The sequence below is a fragment of the Lactuca sativa genome, chromosome 9, assembly GCF_002870075.4.
Source record: "Lactuca sativa cultivar Salinas chromosome 9, Lsat_Salinas_v11, whole genome shotgun sequence".
Taxonomy (NCBI): domain Eukaryota; kingdom Viridiplantae; phylum Streptophyta; class Magnoliopsida; order Asterales; family Asteraceae; genus Lactuca; species Lactuca sativa.
The window spans coordinates 148,533,668-148,552,068 of NC_056631.2; the positions used below are offsets into that span (position 1 = coordinate 148,533,668).

Below are 18,401 nucleotides of genomic sequence, written 5' to 3' on the forward strand. Positions count from 1 at the left end.
CCACTGCAGATGTTAGAGCCAACGTATCTGATACGGGGGTTCATACTGATGCACCCGAAACCACCCCAGCACCCGAAACCACAAAAGCATCCGAACCTACACCTATACCCGAAACAACCCAACCTGAACCTACCCATACTTTAGCTCCACCAGCTTCACCACCACCACCTTCTCCTGGTCATGTTTCAGAGGGTGACGAACCTTTCCTTGGCGGGGAAAATATGACGTTTGACTCGGTCTACTATAGTCCGTTTCAAATACAGAGTGATGACGATGACGATGCTCCTGTTACAAAACGACATCTCAAGGAGCTCCATGACAAAGTTGATTTGCTCATTGCCTCCTCTTCCACCTCTCAGTCATCCTTTTCTGAAGATGCAACTCAGAAGATTGTTGACGCTTTCTCTAAGGCTCAGCAAGATTCCATTGCTTCTGCAACCTCCGCCATCGACGCCTCAACAAAAGCCTGCCAGGCTGCGACCGAAAAAGTCGATAAACTATTTTCTGATGCCTCTTCCCTGTTAAAGTCTTTACAGGAGAGTGCAAATGCTGCAAAGACTACGTTGGAACCAATTGTTCAACAGTTGACAACGTCTGTCTCAACTGAGTTGAAGTCCTTCGCTTCATTTCGTCAAACGCTTTCCGACGACAACTCAGCCTTTCGCACAACCATAGACGAGCGTCTCTCGAAGCTCCAAGAAGGTTTGGCTGCTGAGAACTCTCTTATGGATGTTCTTGCCAAGAAGATCACTGCTCTGAAGGTCAAGAGTGTTCAACTCTCCCATTCTCAACAGGAGATTGACTCTCTTCGGTCCGAAAGGGAGGTGATAAAGACGGGTGTTTCGGATGTCCACTCAGCCATCTCAAACATCCTCGAAGCACATGATCCTATCCTTAACTATTCTGTGAGGCGTACCCTTGCAGAGAAGCTCGCTCCCGCCCTTGCCCTGTTAAGCAAAATCGAAGGGTTACTTGATTTCGTGTCCATTCCGAAACAAGGGGGAGAGAAGGAGTCTGTATCCCAACCACCTCATTCCTCAAAGGCAACTCACACTACCGAACCTCCTCCAGTAGGCCAATCCTCCGGTTCGGGTGTGAAAGACAAAGGCAAAAATATTGCTGAGGAAGAAGAGGAAGAAGACAAAGAAACAATTGCCGACTTGTTGAAGCGTAGAAGTCGACGCAATGAGGCTGATGTTAGTGCTCGTGTGGCAAAAGAGGCTGAAGAAGCTGAACGAAAACAGAAGGAAGCCCACGACCTTCTTGAGAGTAGGAAAACTCTTTTTCCTGCTTGGACTCTCAAGAGGATGGTAAAAGAAGCCATCGACACACCGAGTATCTTGTGGCTGGAACCTGTAATCTCTTTTGATTGTTCCAATATTGTCGACTCTCAGTTTGACATGCCATTGACCCGAAAGGCGTTCATCTTTCATGCCTTCTCCAACGTTGCAGAGTTCCCTCATCCTCATCCACAGGTTGATCGGGCCTTAATCGATTTCTATCTGAAGGCTGCTCAACCTCAGTATCAGACTTGGAGCGCTCAGAAGATTATCAACGTTCGGGTCTTGAAGCCGTATACTGAAGGGAACTTCATTAACATTCGGTTCAAGGTACTTCGGGGATCTGCCAAAAACCGAACATGCCATTTCCCTTGCAGATCTTCCAAACCTCAATCCCCATGATTGGATAATCTTGCACAACATCCTTCTAACCAATGAAGCTGAATATGGTCCGATCATCGACCATCTCAAAAGGATGCTGGTGTGCTACATCATGGAAGTTGCACTGATGGATCAGGAGATAGCAAGCGTATTTAAGAAGAAACCAAAAATATCTCCTGTTGGCTCGGCCAGTGATCTGAACCAAATGCAGATGGGTAGAATTGACTCAAGAAGGAATTCAGTCATGTTCACTAGAAACGAAGGACATAAATGTCTTTTCGCCTTGGCTGACAAACACCTTTACACCAGTGCCTGCTTAGAGCATGTTTTGGGGATCATCCACAGATGCAAGCAAAACTCAGCGGATGATGTCAAGTACTTCGATGACATGATACAGTGGTACATTCGGTTCAGACATACTATTCTCGCTCTTATCACACGTTTGTTTGATACTGTAAAGAAGACACCCGCTGCTGGCCCAAGCAAGAAGAAGAAGTAGTCTCGCTCCAATTTGACGCAAAGGGGGAGATTGTTGGGTCGTTTTTTGTATTAAGTATTGCGTCTATTGGGCTCGTTAGCTAGTCCGTTTTTGTATCTCCGGTATGGACCTGTCCATCCGTGAGTATAGTAGGGTTTATTATAAATATAGGTGCTTGCATGCATCTTAGGTTTACAATAGTAACGATAAATCAGAGCATTATTTAGAAGTTTTAATTATCGTTCTTGTAACCCTAAATCCTCTACAGCGGAAGTTCTTAGTCGAGCTCTGCTGAGGATTGTTTGAATTAATCATTCGACACATTGTGATTCAATCTTGTCTTGTTTATTGTTTTATGTTCTTCGCACTACCTGTTACAAAGATCTAATCGATCTTCAAGTTTATTTAATAACTTATCATATAGAAATTTCGAAATTCCTTTCTGAAAGGGTTTTTCTTGCTGTGCTTCTTGGAGCCTTGGGTCTGACTACATTAGAGGGATTCTTCGTTAGGTCCTTTATCCTTTGTAAGAGTTGACAATCACATGGTCTCAATCAAAAGATCAAGAGGTTAGTGTTTTTATCCTTCATTAGTTAATTATAATGGTAGGTTGCTATAATTAGTAAAACCTAGATCCTAAGGTGCGTGTATACATATGAGCTAATTTGTTTATTCCACTGTGATCTTGTATGTATAGATGTAATAAAACCCAACAAGTATATGGGGAAAACTTGCATATTGGTAGTCCCGAGCCGGTCTCAAATCAATATGAAAACCATTCTAATTTTTTTGGAACCGGTCTCGGATCGATCCATGCTTTTTTCTAACCTATCTCGAATGGTTTTTTTGTTCGGTCTTATTCGGACCAGTCTATTTTTGATCTATTCTTTTTAGGACCAAACTTGATCTTTTTGGGTTTGGTCTCGTGGTATTTGTGTGCCTTTTCTGGTCCAGTTTTGGTGTTTTTGGTTTTTTGGATTCGATTTAGGTTCTCTATTACAAATACATACACTAAAATGATATATTAAAATTTAAAATGCCACATTAAAATTTAATAAAAAAATGAAATAAGTTGGAAAATATATAGTTAATAAATATATGATTAATAAAAAAAATATGTTATAAACTTGGTCTTTTAGTGTTTTTTAGACCAAAATGGTCCAATTACTTTTTGGATGGACAAGGTTTTTTTTTTAATTGGTTTGAAACCAATTATTTTTTTTATGACTATAGAGGAGATAGATTGGCTTTAAATATGAATATGATATAAAAGGGTGTTTGAGATTATTTTTGAAATAAGTATTTTTGAAATGATTTTTTCGTTTTTAATTTTTTCAAAAAGTTAAAAATATCAAAAGATGTTTGGGAAATAATTTTTTGTAAAGAAGAAAAAGACAGAGTTTTCAAAAATTAGGAAAATATGACTTTTAACCTTTTAAAAGCTAAATTATACTTAAAAGTCAATAAATACAACCTAGATATTTTTTAAAAATAACTTTTGGCTTTTGCTTCATTAAAAGCTAAAATCAAAAATAACTTTTATAAAAAAAACTTTTAAGCTTAAAAAATAATTCCAAACACCCCTAAACAACTATACTTAAAATATAATACCTTATTCAGGCAAAACATATGTTTTAATACAAATATTAGTTAATGACTTAATTCATATGTACATAATGCTTCTTTAGTTGAAAAATATTTGTAAATGAAACTCAAAGACTCAAAGTTATAATTGAAAAAGGAACATATGAAATATATTTTGAAGCCATTTTGAACTACAACTTTGGCATGTTATAAGATTAAGGCTCTTAACCAAGTAATTTACTTGGGAAATCGGAGGAGTTGGTAGGCAGTTGGTCAAAAACATAGAAGGTTCTTTTCCAAGAATCCAAGTCATACAAGTATTTGATTAATTCTGATAAAATATTTTGTGATCAAATACTATACAACTAAGAAGAATGAAGAAAGATAATGGCATATTCTTCTAAAATGGCGTACTGGTTTACACTTTCTTGACGATACATCCAATATTCAAATTTCAAACTACTCCCTAAACTAGATTACAAGGAAGCCACCCTATGAGGCTATGATGATCAGCCACCTTTTTCAGTAAAATCAAAAGCAAACCACGATAACCCTCTTTTCTTTCTCTCTCTGATACACCTACAACCATCCCCAATTACTAAAAAGATCCCTCAAACCCCAAGAAATTTTGAAGGGAAAGAGACAGCGATAAAGTAAAAAAAGTTGCCGGTGTTCTTCTGCTCAGGCAACGGCGCAACGCTTCCACGTTCACCGCCTGATTGTAAGTGTTCTCAAAACCCTTTTATTCATTTCGTCTCCATGTTTAATTGATCTTTTGGCAATTCTTTTGGATGGATCATTCAGACTTCATGTAACCTTAGAAAAGAATCCGATTCCACATTTTTTTTCTATCGTTTTCCCTTCTAATTGATGCAGCATCTTTTCGTGCATGAAGCTAAGCTGCGATTTGGGTTTAGTTCACTGATTTCATGCTTAATAAGGGAAGGATTTTATAAACTAGGGCAAGTTTTAGCGAATTTGGGTGGAGTCCCTGATACCTTAAAGCAAAACTTTTACTTCTCGAGGTTAAATCTACTTTTGATTTTGGAAATCGGAACTTTCCATTTCTTATCTACAATTAGATACGATGAGTTTTCTTTTTGAAATGTTCTGTTACCTTAAAACAAGAACCAGTATGCAATCTGCAACATGAAAACAAGTTTATTCAGGCGACATATGCGAGTTTAATTTTTTGGTTGCGTTTGGGACTCCATCCAAGAACACTTACGAACTCAAGGATTTTAAGATGTTTGAGTAAAACTCCTTTGAGAATTTTACAATTTGGTTATAACAGAATTTAAATTACACTATATCATCGGAAGTAACATGAAATCTTTATGGAATCAATCTGTTAGTAAATATTTGTTTATTATACTATTATCCTTCCATTTCTTTCTATTACACCATTATTCAAATCATGATTATTAATGGTTGAACATATATCTTCTTCCATTTAATAGATCTCAAGATGCCATCACAAGTGGATATTACAAAACACATGGCAACTAATGGAAATCTTTCAATGGAAGACAGTGAACACGTGAGATTGGTTATATCAAATGAAAGGACAACAGAAGCCGAAATCTTGCAACTTCAAACTGAAAATAGAGACACACGAATCAAATGGTGGATCAAAGCTATCACTTTGTCCATTATTGCTATTATTTTATCAATTGTTTTCTTGAAATGGGGTGTGCCATTTCTTTTTGAGAAGGTATATAATATATTAGTCTTCTTATATTACTATACCCTCAAATTGTTGTACTATTGTTGTCCGAAGGGTATTTTTGTCATTTTGGTTTTTGTGTAGGTTCTTTTACCAATGTTGCAATGGGAGGCAACCGCGTTTGGTCGCCCTGTGCTTGCATTGATTCTTGTAGCTTCTTTGGCATTTTTCCCGGCTTTGTTGATTCCTTCTGGGCCTTCCATGTGGCTTGCAGGGATGATATTTGGTTATGGAATTGGATTTGTGATAATAATGGTTGGAACAACTATTGGGATGATTTTACCATATCTTATTGGTCTACTCTTCCGTGAACGTATCCATGTAAGTTGAATCATTCATCAAATGACTAAAACACCCCCCTTAAATATAAAGAACTTACCAAAAAAGGGATAAATTCAAGACATGACATTCGTTCTTTTCTATTAATCGCTATAACTTATTTTTTGAGTTGTTTTAAGTAGTAATGTTTGGCAAGCCAAAAAGTAGCTTAAAAGCTACTTAGACTAGTTTTTAGGAGCTTTTCTTAATATTTTCCAAATATACCCTTAATTAATTGTAAATGTAACATTTTTCTAAATGCCCTTTTATGTCATTATATAATATATATCTTCCTGCTAGTATTTACCAAACGTCATTTTTATCAGCTAGCTTTTCAGCTAACAGCTAGCTTTTTAGCTATCAACTAGCTTTTCAGCTAGTACGCCAAACATAGACTAAACTGTTGTAGTTTTATTTTTATTTTTTTATTAGGACATTATATGGACCACAATTGGATTTCCTAATTATAAGTATTGATTACAAATGGGTAAAAAAGGAAATTTTGACTGAAAACTTACCAAAACAGGGTCTTTAAGATTTAGCAATCTACTTCTATTTGTTTATATATTATAAGCATATATTTTTTCTGTTTTTATTTTTATTAAGGCGTTGTACTTTGAAAATTCTATCCGATTATAACATTGAAATTTCGAAAAAAATCTCATTAGGACATTATATCTGGAAAATCTAGCCAACATTTTACTTTTATATTAAACCACCTTACTTACAGAAGGCACTATTGAGATAACACACTTTATCTTACTTTCATTTCTTTCTGTTACAACATTGTAGTTTCATTTTTCCTTATTGAAAGAAACATTGTACTCTGAAAAAATATCTACCTAATTATACATTACATTTTCATTTTCTTTCTTGTTATTAGGATATTATACTTTGAAATATGTACCTAATCATAGCAAAGGTTTGAGTATTTTCTTTAAATTTGTGTTATGTAAATTTGCAGAAATGGTTGAAGAAATGGCCACAGACAGCTGCCATGATTAGATTGGCTGGAGAAGGAAATGGATTTCAGCAATTTCGTGTTGTTGCACTCTTCAGGATTTCACCATTTCCTTACACAATCTTCAACTATGCAATTGTAGTCACAAACATGAGATTTTGGCCTTATCTTTCTGGATCTATTGCAGGAATGATTCCAGAAGCCTTCATTTATATCTATAGGTAATAAATACCTCCATCTCTATTTCTATAACACTTGTTCAATTATAGGCCCAATGTGCTTTCATTAATTTCTTTATTATTTATAGTTAAATAGCATCCTATTACATCATTGTTTCAAATTGTAGTTTAATAAAAAAAAAACATAATGCCATAAATTGAAAGTACAATGCTATAATTGGGTAGATTTTTCAAATTCCTATTACAACATTGTACTTTGAAAAATTCTACAAAATTATAACAATGTTATTCGTATACAAAAAGTAATTTTCATCTTTCCTAATTGTAACATTGTCTTTGAAAATATACCCAATTATGGTGATGTCATTTATATATAAAACAATCTTCACTATTATAATTTGTTTGAGATGTTTTAAAGTAAAATGTCATCATAAAAGTTAAGCAATGCTATCCATATACAAAGCAATTTCATATCTATACTTGTGTAGCTTTTTAGAGTATAATGTGCTAATACAAATTAAATGTAAACTATAATGCTAGAATTGGGTATAATACATAAATAAATGAAAGTATGTTTCTGTTTCTTGTATTTATCCCTTCAGTTTATCATTTTTTTGTGCACATTTTTTTGTCTTTTTGTTATTAACTTTTTCATATTACAACATTGTACATTGAAAAATCTACCAAATTATAGTAATGTCATCAACATACAAGCCATTCTCAATGCTATTGGATTTTTCAAAATACATTCTCCTAAAAAGATTTTTTTTAATAGTATAGTGCTATAATTTGTAAATTTTTTTTAAAATCCAATGCCTTCATAAGAAAACAACAGAATGTACAATGCAGTAATGGAAAAATAAAACCAAAGTAGAATGCTGCAATACATAAATAAATCGAAGTATACCATTTATTTCCATTTAGCCCTTTAATTTTAGGGTTAAATGCAAACAATCTACTTTCAGTGATTTGTTTATTCTAGCATCCTACACTCATTTCTTTTTATTACAGTATTGTATTTCCAAAAGTCTATTAGCAACATCATCAATATAAAAAGCAATCTTCACTGCTATAATTAAAAAGGCTTAGTAAGAGAATGAAAGGCTTAATAAGATTATTATTATTATTATTATTATTATTATTATTATTATTATTATAATTTTAAATGACAATGCTATAATTGCTAGATTGCTAGATTTTTCTGATAAAAAGGCTTAATAAGAAAAAAATAAAATAAAAACCACAATGCTACAATTGCTAGAGTTTTCAAATAAAAAGGTTTAATAAGAAAAAAACCCAAAATACAATGCTGTAATAAAAAGAAGGGTTAATCTAAAAAAAAACCTTATATTTTGTGTGTTTTCCGGATTAAACCCCAATTTTTTTTGTCCAAAAAAGACCTTGTATTTTTTCATTTTTCCGATCTAGCCCTTTTAGTCATTTTTTTTCCAAAAAAAATTGTAAAGTAGAGGGTTTTTTTGAGAAAAATTAAAAAGTTTGAGGGTTTATTTGGAAGCATTTAGAAGGTTGAGGGATTTTTCAGAAAAAAATACAAAGTTGAGGGCTTTTTTCAGAAAAAATGAAAATGTACAAGGTTTTTTTAAGGCAAAAAGTAAATTTGAAGTTTAATGCGGAAAAAACACAAAATATAATTTTTTTTTTTTTTTTTTTTTTTTTTTGAGATTTACCCTAAAAAGAAACAAAAGTAGGATGCTATAACACACAAAAAAAACCGAAAGTACATTGCTATTTCTTGCAATTAGAGACCTATGTTATACTTATTTTATTTTTTTTATTTTTATAACCCTTGAAATATTTATGCAGTGGGCGATTAATACGGACATTTGCAGACGTGCAGTACAGAAACCATACGTTGACTCCATTAGAAATTATATACAACGCCATCTCCCTCATCATTGCAGTTGCAATGACTATTGGTTTTACGATTTATGCTAAAAAGGCTCTAAAAGAACTTGAAATTGAAGAAGAAAACAAGGAAACAGATGGCAATAATATAGAGCTTGAAAAACTTCCACTTGAGAGACAAAAGCAGTTTGGGTTTGGATTACATTTGGGTTCATCATAGCTTAAAATTTGGTTGAGTCATATAGACCATTGACTATAGAGTGGTAGTGTGTAAATTACTGACATGATATGGGGGCTTTCTTGTAATTAACCAATTGCGGATGGAAAATAAGAACCGAGGAGAATGAATACTACTATATAATATAGTTTTAAGATCAAGGTATACACTTCTTCTATCTGTGTTTGGTATATGATGGAAATGAAATCGACTGTTTTTGAAGGATTGCGTTGGTTTTTTTTTTTTTTTTTTACTCTCTTGAAAAATTGTAACACTGTCATTTATGTAGTTTTAGTGAGTTTTTTTAGATATTGTTTGATCACAAGTAATTTATAGTGATTTTTAAAGTAACTAGAAAAAAAAAATACATTTTTATTATAATTTTGTTTTGTTTATCTTTAGTTACTTGATAATTTAAACTGCTTTTAGTAAACGACCTAAACAGTATTAGTATATCACATTATAGATTCTTTTCTCGAAATTCTTTGGATAATTCACATATATGAGACAAATAATTAAATTCTGAACATCCACCTCAAATCCAAGTGTGATTTTTTAAATCTATAATCATGATGCTAATTTCCGTTGAACCAATAATGGTCAAACTTGATCTTCCCCATTGTGTTGTATGAATGTGAATGTTTAAACTTGTTCTGGAATTGGAGTTAGGCTAGAGAGCTCTACAACTGAGGCTGTAGTTCCTTGATCAGTTGTTACTATTTCATCGGTCAATTGTGGTTGATTTCGTAATCCATGGGAATGAGTGCTTGCAGCATTTGATCTTTCTCCGACCCAATCGGAAATGAGGTCAAGTGCAAATTGGTCGAATACGCTCGGTTTAAACATGCTTCCCATCTGTAACATATAATAAATTTCAAAAGTAGTTATATACATATATGGATATTTGCTCAATGCTCGACACCAAAAGGAAAGAAAAAAAATTTGAAATTTGCTAATTCCATTATATAAACATACCTGAGATACAATTGCATATAAGGGTAACGTGCTATAACTGCAAAGCACTTGAACAATTGCCCTACAGATATGACTAGTCATTAGAACCCTAATTGAATATAATTCCATGTTTCATTTCAATGAAACTTACCCAAGAACAAGTTTAGTGACAATGTAGCCCACTTTATCCATGACACATGAGTCAAATCCATACGTAGTCTATGCATATCAATAAAGATGTTAATACATATATATATATATATATATATATATATATATATATATATATATATATATATATATATATATATATATATATATATATATATATATATATATAAATTAAATTACCTCCTACCTTTTATTCCTACAATTATTTCTACCCAACTAAAATTATAACAAATCATCATTCAATCTAATTTTATTTGACATATTCATAATATAGCATTGGTGAGTTAGTTAAAAAAATATGGAATTATGACACTTGTCATAATTTTATTGGGTATGAACATTTGTAAGCATAAAAAGTAAGAAGCAATTTAATTTTTCATATATATATATATCCCTATTCTAATCCTCCTTAATAAATGAAGGTTTTTTGCCACATGTCAATTTCTCATTAATTTTGACACTTGTCATTTTGTGGTATTTTTGAAATAAATATTATCCACTTGTCAATTTTTGGTTTGTTCCAATTTTTAAAATTAAAGTCATATACTTATATATGTAAAGTATTAAATATGATATATATGATATATTAAATTGCAATAAATATGTATCTTCCTTACTTTAAAGTTATACATTAAAAAATATTTTTCGTTTACACTTTAATGTTTAATTTTTTTTTTAAATCAACCCGTGTAATACACGGGTTTCACACCTAGTAAAAGAATAGTTTTAATCTTCATTTGACATGTATCACTCTAATACAACTTTTCATTAATATCATGTCTATATTAAGCAACACTTCAAAATTCAAATTTACTTTAAAATTTTGGTATATCTCTTAATTAATGATTTATTTAAAATATTTGACAAATAATTTTTGAATTTCTACTATGAAAATTTAATTTATTTTCTAACCGTGGTTTCCACGGGTTATAAACTAGTATATATATATATATATATATATATATATATATATATATATATATATATATATATGTATATATATATAGTTAACATTTAATGAGAAAAAAGGAAACAATGTCTTACCCAAACCCAAAAAAAGAAGCCTATTTCAAAAGCATTTTGAAACAAGATGAAGTGAATCAAGTAGATGATGATCATAGGGTTATTGAACCAAAAATGGTCGTCTGAAGGTTTCACTGCATCCGCGCCTTTCTCAACAACATCTCTTGCCAAGATTGTAATGATGTGTTCTAGATGAGCACCCACAAGGAGTAGAAGCTATCATGTTAATGACAAACCAGATTCGTAATTAAGTTACTATGATTCCATCTATATTTCATTTGTAATAAATGATAAGTTTTCATACCCAAACTTACAATAATAGGCAAAAATGACAACCAAAAGTATGTGTGCCAACCTGCATTTTGTATACAAAATGGCAAAATTTTGTTAGGTTTTGATATGTATGATTTTATATCATTTTCTAAAAAATATAATGTCACATATCAAAGGATATAATTTCTTTTGAAGTTTAATCTAAATTAATATTTTAGTTCTTAGATAATCATTTGATGGCATTAGACTATCTCCATTGCAAAATTACTATTTTCTGTTGATATAAAAGAAGATACAAATTCATCTCCAACTTTATGTTATATACTTAATTAATAGTATTTAGGGAAAATTACCTATAGGTGAATATAGTTCTTATTTTGCATACATTTGATCCATATTGTTTTTTCTTGTAAAATAAGCCCTTTAAAATGTTGTTTTGTACACATTCAGTCCTTATCACCGGCTGCCGAAGGTTATGACCAATTACTCCGGGTTAATTTCTCGGTTTGTATACATCTAGTCCTTAATTTTTTTAGAGTAAATTACACGAATAGTCCTTATGGTTTGGGGTAATTTGCACGTTTGGTCCCGAACTTATTTTTTTAACTCGAAAAGTCCTTACTGTTTGTTTTTGTTACGCGCTTGATCCCTACTGTTTGTTTTTATTACGCGTTTGGTCCCTGTCTTACCTAAAAAAACTATTATTTAAATAAGAAAAAATGATGGGGTAGGTAAGGTAAGGTGACGGGGGTGGGGGTGTATTTATTTAAATAAAATAAAAAATCAAGGGAAAAATAGTTTTTTAGGTAAGACAGGGACCAAGTGCATAACAAAAACAAACATTAGGGACCTTCCAAGTTAAAAAATTAAGTTAGGGACCAAACGCACAAATTACCCTAAACCATAGGGACCATTCGTGTAATTTACTCATTTTTTTATTATAAAATAATTCATTGGTGTGTACACTTTCAGTCCTTATGACCGGTTTCTTTAGGTTTTGCTCATGTGACATCCTATGTTGTACAATCATTAATGAAGTGTTCTCATACGTGGGTCGTCCCTTACTTATATCAGTAACCTAATTCACGAATCGGTGAAATAATGTTCGTGCCCTAGTTTTCTCCAAGGAGAAAATGTCTTTGACTTTAGTTTCATCTATCTCCATAGTAGACAACAATATTCTTTATGATTTTTTTTCTCAACTTGAATTTGCACTTCCAAGACAAAATTACACATTGGAAAAAAGTTTAGAATCTTTCATAATTCTTTGGTTGAGGTTGAATCTCAATCTCTCTCTCTCTCTCTCTCTTTATATATATATATATATATATATATATATATATATATATATATATATATATATATCACTTTTGAAAACTTATACACTTAAAAAAATTAAGAATATATTTTTTGGTCAAAAAGATGATGCAAGGTTGGAGATAAATCACCGTATAAAAAATATTGCACTATTTTCATAAAAAAAAGGGTGTTATGTTTATATTTATTATATATTAGTTTAAAACCCATGATTAATTAAACTTTCACAAGAAAAACTGAAAATTATTAATTAGTTATTTTAAATAAATTATTAATTAAGATATATTTTTTTTAGTTATATAAAATTATAATTATTGATTTAAATAAATACCTGAAATTATATCAGCTTATAATTTCTATTAATTTTATTAAAGTTTTTATTCTAATATTATTAATTTAATGTAATTAAAGTGAGAAATTTAAAGTTTGAAATTTAAAATGGAGAATCTATGTTGACATATATAGCAAAAGTAGAATAAAATATGCATTTATTAGGCATAATAGGGTGACACATGACGAAAGAAAAATAAAACTTTTTTTTTTATTAGAATAAGAAGATTATTTTATATTTTTAAAATTAAAAATTTCTATTTATTTGGACATGTGATTTTTGTTTTCAGTTGTATTTTTTTTTCAAAACTAGAACAATAACAAAAGTTTGTAATTATCGTCTAATTTTATTAGAATAATGATTGGATATTTAATGTATTTAACTAGGTGTAGTTTTTTGTTTTTTGTTTTTTTTATCAATCAGTCAATCTAGGTTCAATTCGTTTATTAAGATGGTTGATTAAAGACATTTATTAAACATGTTGAGTTACGTTGAAATGTCTAAACAAAATAAAAATACAATTGTTTAAAAATGATAAATATATAAATATATTTTTAAGGACAATTTTAGAAATTGATTAAAAAAATTTAATATTAAATGATACATGAAGTAGCTTTTAGATTTGAAGTTTTCGTTTAAACTAAAGGTTATGCTAAAAGTTAAACGCTTGTATACTCCCAAACACTTCCAAACATGCCAAACAAGTTGTATTGTTTTGAGATTTTCAACCAATTACTTAATAGGGTAATTTATTTTTCATTTTTTACACTTTAAGTATTAATTTTTTTTGTCTACATCTGACCATTTAACTTTTTTTTTTTTTTTTATCTATATTTAGTCCTTATAACCGGCTACTCAAGTATAAGCTGGAAAAATAACTTAATAGGATAATATAATTTTAAGTTTGTACATATTTAGTTTTTAATGTCTTTGTAAACATTTAATCATTATGACCGGTTTTTTCAGGTTTTGCTCATGACATCCTACGTGAGACAATTATTAATGTGATGTTCCCATACATGACTCATCCCTCACTTATATCAGTAATTTAATTCACGAATCGGTTAAATACTGTTGGTCCTTTAGTTTTCTCCAAGCAAAATATGTTTTCTGCTTCAGTTTCATTTATCTCCATAACAAACAATGAGATTATTTGTCTTGGAAGTGCAAATTCGAATCGGGAGGAACCATTCACAAAGAATCTTGTGTAGAGATAGATGGAATCGAAGCCGGATACATCTTTTGCATGGAGAAGACTAAGGCACTGGCATTATTTGACTGATTCTTGAATTATATTACTAATATAAGTGAATGACAAACCACATATAAGAACAGCTTAATAATGATTGTCTCACGTAGGATGCCGTGAGCAAAATCCGAAGAAACCGGTCAGAAAGACAAAATATGTACAAAAACGGACTAAATGTATACAAACTGAAAATTATATTATCCTATTAAGTCATTTTTTTGGTTAACCTAGAATAATCGATTGTAAGGACTAAATGTGAAAAAGAAAAAAAAATTAAATGATTAAATGTGAAAAAAAAATAGTGACTAAGGTATACAAAATGAAAAAAGCAAGTTGTATAAATTTCACTAAGTGACAAGATAATCTCTTAAATCTATGTGAACATGGATTTTTTATTCTATTTTTAATATTAATTGCAACTTTTTTATTGTATTTTTTAGTTGCTTATTAGTATTTACATTCTGTTATGAAACTTTTCAGGCAAATCCTCTCTAACGAATATTAGACCAAACCCAGTTTGTATGGTCTATGAGAACTAAAGTAAACATCAAGAATAATTGGTTGCTAAAAGAATAAGTTAGCTGTTTTAACCAATAGTTAAGTAGCTTTGTTAAATTGTATTGAATGATAATGTGATAATGATCTATGTTCGATACTTTTTCATATTAAAGATATATGATTGGATATTGATATTTATGTGTTGAAGCTAGCAAATTATTTATATATATATATCTTATCTACATGCGAAAGTAACGAAGGGAGTACGTACCACTAATGTTGAGAAGCAAAAAGATCACAACAAAGAGCCACAAGTACCAACTGCCAGAAAATGTTAAAAGATGAACAATAACAAAATGTCAAATTTCTTTGATCTAAATATATTTACATGGAATGCCTATTAAAATTGTATACAAATGATGTTTTTACCTTATGCCCACGATTCTTTTATAATCAAGCTCTAGTGTTCGTAACAGGTATTTGTGAAAATTATAATTTGGGTTACCTGGACAATGTTCCTACTAGTCCAAAACAAATTATATCAAAAGATGGGTTCAAAACCGGGGAAAAAGTAAAAACGGTTGTACAAGTTTTACCCTTATGAATCCTGATCGAAGTGCAATGTAATCGGACTTGGTCACTGATCCATAGAATTGCTTGAAAAATGATACCTACAAACAATGATAGATTCATGATTTTCAACAAGAATAGACTTACTTAATTGGTAGTGATATTGGAACTATTAGGATGTAGACTCACGATCCATCTAATTACTGGCTTTTTTCTGTAATGCCCCATAGTACGTTGTGTGAAGAATTGTCTATGATGAAGATGAACATGACCTACATTTTAAAAAGTATCACCCATCTATATATCTTCTGATTAAAAAATTCAAAATTCAAAAGAAAGTTTGAATGAAAAGGAAGTTTACCATTTTTGGGGTGGATTGAGTTCTCCCAATGCTTCCACTCTTGTATCTATACGAGACGACACATATTATATGATCAAAAAATAATCCTTATGTATATACATCACATAATAATAAAAGAATATAACATTAACATTACTTTAGCAACTCCAAGGGCCATGGTAGTGGCACAGAAGATGACATGTACAACTGCTAGAACGAATATAAAGATATGAAGCTGATGAAGTCCTTCTAATGACACCAATGGCACTTTTCCCTGACTTCCACAATGTTGTGTACCAATGTCTTTGGCTAGAAGATGTCTCCCAAAATGAAAGTTTAAGTTTAAGTGTCCAGTTTTGGAAGGAGTTTCTTCTTTTCTTTTGCATGGAAGCATGTAATTTGCGAGATGTGGTGGTATACAAATTTTGCTTATCGTATTTTGAGAAACCGTCAATAATAACGATATGAATCCCAATAACATCAGTTCTGAAAAAACGTTTTGCATAAAAACTAAACGTTATAAAAACACAAACATATTTATTTAGTATTTTACAGTCAACTTTCTATTGGCGGGAATATATATAATATATAAACCTTCTTGAAGTTTTTGCAAGGCCTCATAAAGCGCGTCTTGACCTCTTTGCTTTAACCACTATATGCAACCATTGAAACACACAAAGTTAATTGTTTAGTTTACGTATTATGTGATTTTTGTAGAAACTAAGAAGATTAATTGTACCTTGCCAAGATGATGAAGGCCACGTTCTGCAAGTAAGGAGATGAGAACAATGATGGAGCAAATAACGGCTACAATCCATGTTGGTGTGTACTCCAAAGATCTGGATTCACCGGATTCAACCATGGTTCAACCAAGAGTAGAAAATGGAGGGAAGGTGAAACAGAAATATAAGAAAAGGAAACATGTTGTTGATTAAGGATGTGTAAGAGGAATTAGATAGATGAGGGGCAAAGAATGTGTGATGCTCAAGGTGGAGCTAACCAAGTAAAGAACAATATCACTATTAGAATCTTTCAAAGTTTTAACCTTGGTTTTTTTGTCTATCGGTGAACACTTTGACTATTTTAAAACGAGGGAAGCATATGATATGACCCAAATTTGAGGTTTGGGTTTTTGGGAATCGTTCCTTCATTGCTGTTTTGCTCTTATGCTGAATAACTATTTGGGTTTGGGCTTTATTTTGAATTTTAAGGTCAAAACTGAGGCATGTTTTACTTTGGGAAATAAATTTTCCTTTTTATTGGAAAAATTGAAATGATATACACTTAATATTGCAACTTATTTGTACAGCTTATATCCTTGTAAAGATCCGTTGAACATGGGGTTGAAGAAGGCAAAGTGGAAAAATGCATATGACTTTTTTTTTTTTTTTTTTTTTTGATAATAATAATAATAATAATAAGAATAATAATAATAATAACAACAACAACGATAAAGATCTTTTTTCTATACCTTACTATGGGCATTTGATTATATTTAAATCTTTAGAAGTGGTGATACCGTGAACTACAATCAAAGTATATAATTATATGGTGTATCACCATAATGTCCGAATTCGTCTTTCCTGTTAATAAGTTGTTAAATGCCAAGGAAATTTAGTCATCTTTAGATATTTGCTCAAAATCCTTCTAAAGCTTGTTTCGTATATATACTAAATTTGTTTCATTTAAATATATTATATATAAGCATATTCAAAAGGCTCTCTATTTTATCTTTATAAATAAGGAAAAATGACTCTTGAGGGTAATTAACTTTTGCGTTTGTACTCATTTGGTCCTTTTATTTTTTTATTTTTTATTTTTTTTTTGTTTTTTATTTATTTATTTATTTATTTTTTTGTATTCAATATACCATCGAACTTGTTGTTGGTGTTTACCATAGCCCTTTTGACCGGCTTTTGACCTGTGATAGCCGGTCAAAGGGTTATGGTGAACACAAACAACAAGTTTGATGGTATATTGAGTACAAAAAAAAGGAAATGGACCAAATGAGAACAAACGCAACAGTTGGTTACCCTCCTGATTCATTTTCCCTTTACTCATTTACAACAAATCCCACATCATCTCCTACTGATATTAATGACTTTATGAGATTCATTCTTGCTTCTCTTCAAAACATAACCTACGAAAGGACATTTTCATACATGTACAACTTTGTAATGCACTTGAATATTTATTATGGGAATCTTGACTAAGCAGGCGCATTTCATGACTACATTTACATTTCCAATAAAATGATTTATCGTATCATGGATTCTAGATAAAGTCTACAAACGAGTGGAATCACAAGTGCTATGATTTTTGAGTTTACTTAGCTTTAAGATCGAACTCATGGGATAAGATACAACATCAATATGTACAATATGATGGTGATGTGTCTACAAAAGCAGCATGATATTGTACATATTGATGTTGTATCTTATCCCATGAGTTCGATCTTAAAGCTAAGTAAACTCCAAAATCACAGCACTTGTGATTCCACTCGTTTGTAGACTTGTCTAGAATCCATGATACGATAAATTATTTGATTGCAAATGTAAATGTAGTCATGAAATGCGCCTGCTTAGTCAAGATTCCCCTAATAAATATTCAAGTGCATTACAAAGTTGTACATGTATGAATAATGTCCTTTCGTAGGTTATGTTTTGAAGAGAAGCAAGAATGAAT

The 18,401-nt window shown here is 31.1% G+C and overlaps 2 protein-coding genes across 3 annotated transcripts; one reads left to right on the top strand and one right to left on the bottom strand.

The window, feature by feature from the left end:
* Window positions 1-3,987: 3,987 nt before the first annotated feature.
* Window positions 3,988-9,212, top strand: LOC111911792 (uncharacterized). Its single transcript, XM_023907532.3, has 5 exons — window positions 3,988-4,444; window positions 5,184-5,437; window positions 5,534-5,770; window positions 6,732-6,949; window positions 8,732-9,212. The coding sequence occupies exons 2-5, from the start codon at window positions 5,192-5,194 to the stop codon at window positions 8,991-8,993; spliced, it is 963 nt and encodes a 320-aa protein (XP_023763300.1). The 5' UTR covers window positions 3,988-4,444; window positions 5,184-5,191; the 3' UTR covers window positions 8,994-9,212.
* Window positions 9,213-9,437: 225 nt separating this feature from the next.
* LOC111911790 (MLO-like protein 13) lies at window positions 9,438-16,644 on the bottom strand. Of its 2 annotated transcripts, XM_023907530.3 has the most exons (13): window positions 16,456-16,643; window positions 16,311-16,368; window positions 15,874-16,202; window positions 15,738-15,783; window positions 15,566-15,648; window positions 15,403-15,477; window positions 15,236-15,324; window positions 15,078-15,127; window positions 11,453-11,493; window positions 11,160-11,354; window positions 10,096-10,163; window positions 9,966-10,026; window positions 9,438-9,845 (listed from the first exon to the last, which is right to left on the bottom strand). In XM_023907530.3, exons 1-13 carry the CDS (start codon window positions 16,576-16,578, stop codon window positions 9,633-9,635), a joined length of 1,431 nt encoding a protein of 476 aa, XP_023763298.1. In that variant the 5' UTR covers window positions 16,579-16,643; the 3' UTR covers window positions 9,438-9,632. The 2 variants fall into 2 exon arrangements, with proteins under 2 accessions (XP_023763298.1, XP_023763299.1); XM_023907531.2 differs by lacking the exons at window positions 9,438-9,845; window positions 9,966-10,026 and having other exon boundaries at window positions 10,092-10,163; window positions 16,456-16,644.
* Between the last annotated feature and the right edge of the window lie 1,757 nt (window positions 16,645-18,401).

Bases quoted from the DNA above. Each gene is read 5' to 3' on its own strand.
- LOC111911792 (XM_023907532.3), top strand. From the start codon at position 5,192: ATGCCATCACAAGTGGATATTACAAAACACATGGCAACTAATGGAAAT. The intron at 5,771-6,731 runs GTAAGTTGAATC...GTAAATTTGCAG, and splicing joins TCTTCCGTGAACGTATCCAT to AAATGGTTGAAGAAATGGCC. The intron at 6,950-8,731 runs GTAATAAATACC...ATATTTATGCAG, and splicing joins GCCTTCATTTATATCTATAG to TGGGCGATTAATACGGACAT.
- LOC111911790 (XM_023907530.3), bottom strand. From the start codon at position 16,578: ATGGTTGAATCCGGTGAATCCAGATCTTTGGAGTACACACCAACATGG. The intron at 15,649-15,737 runs GTAAACTTCCTT...TTTAAAATGTAG, and splicing joins CTCAATCCACCCCAAAAATG to GTCATGTTCATCTTCATCAT. The intron at 15,478-15,565 runs GTGAGTCTACAT...CATTGTTTGTAG, and splicing joins AGCCAGTAATTAGATGGATC to GTATCATTTTTCAAGCAATT.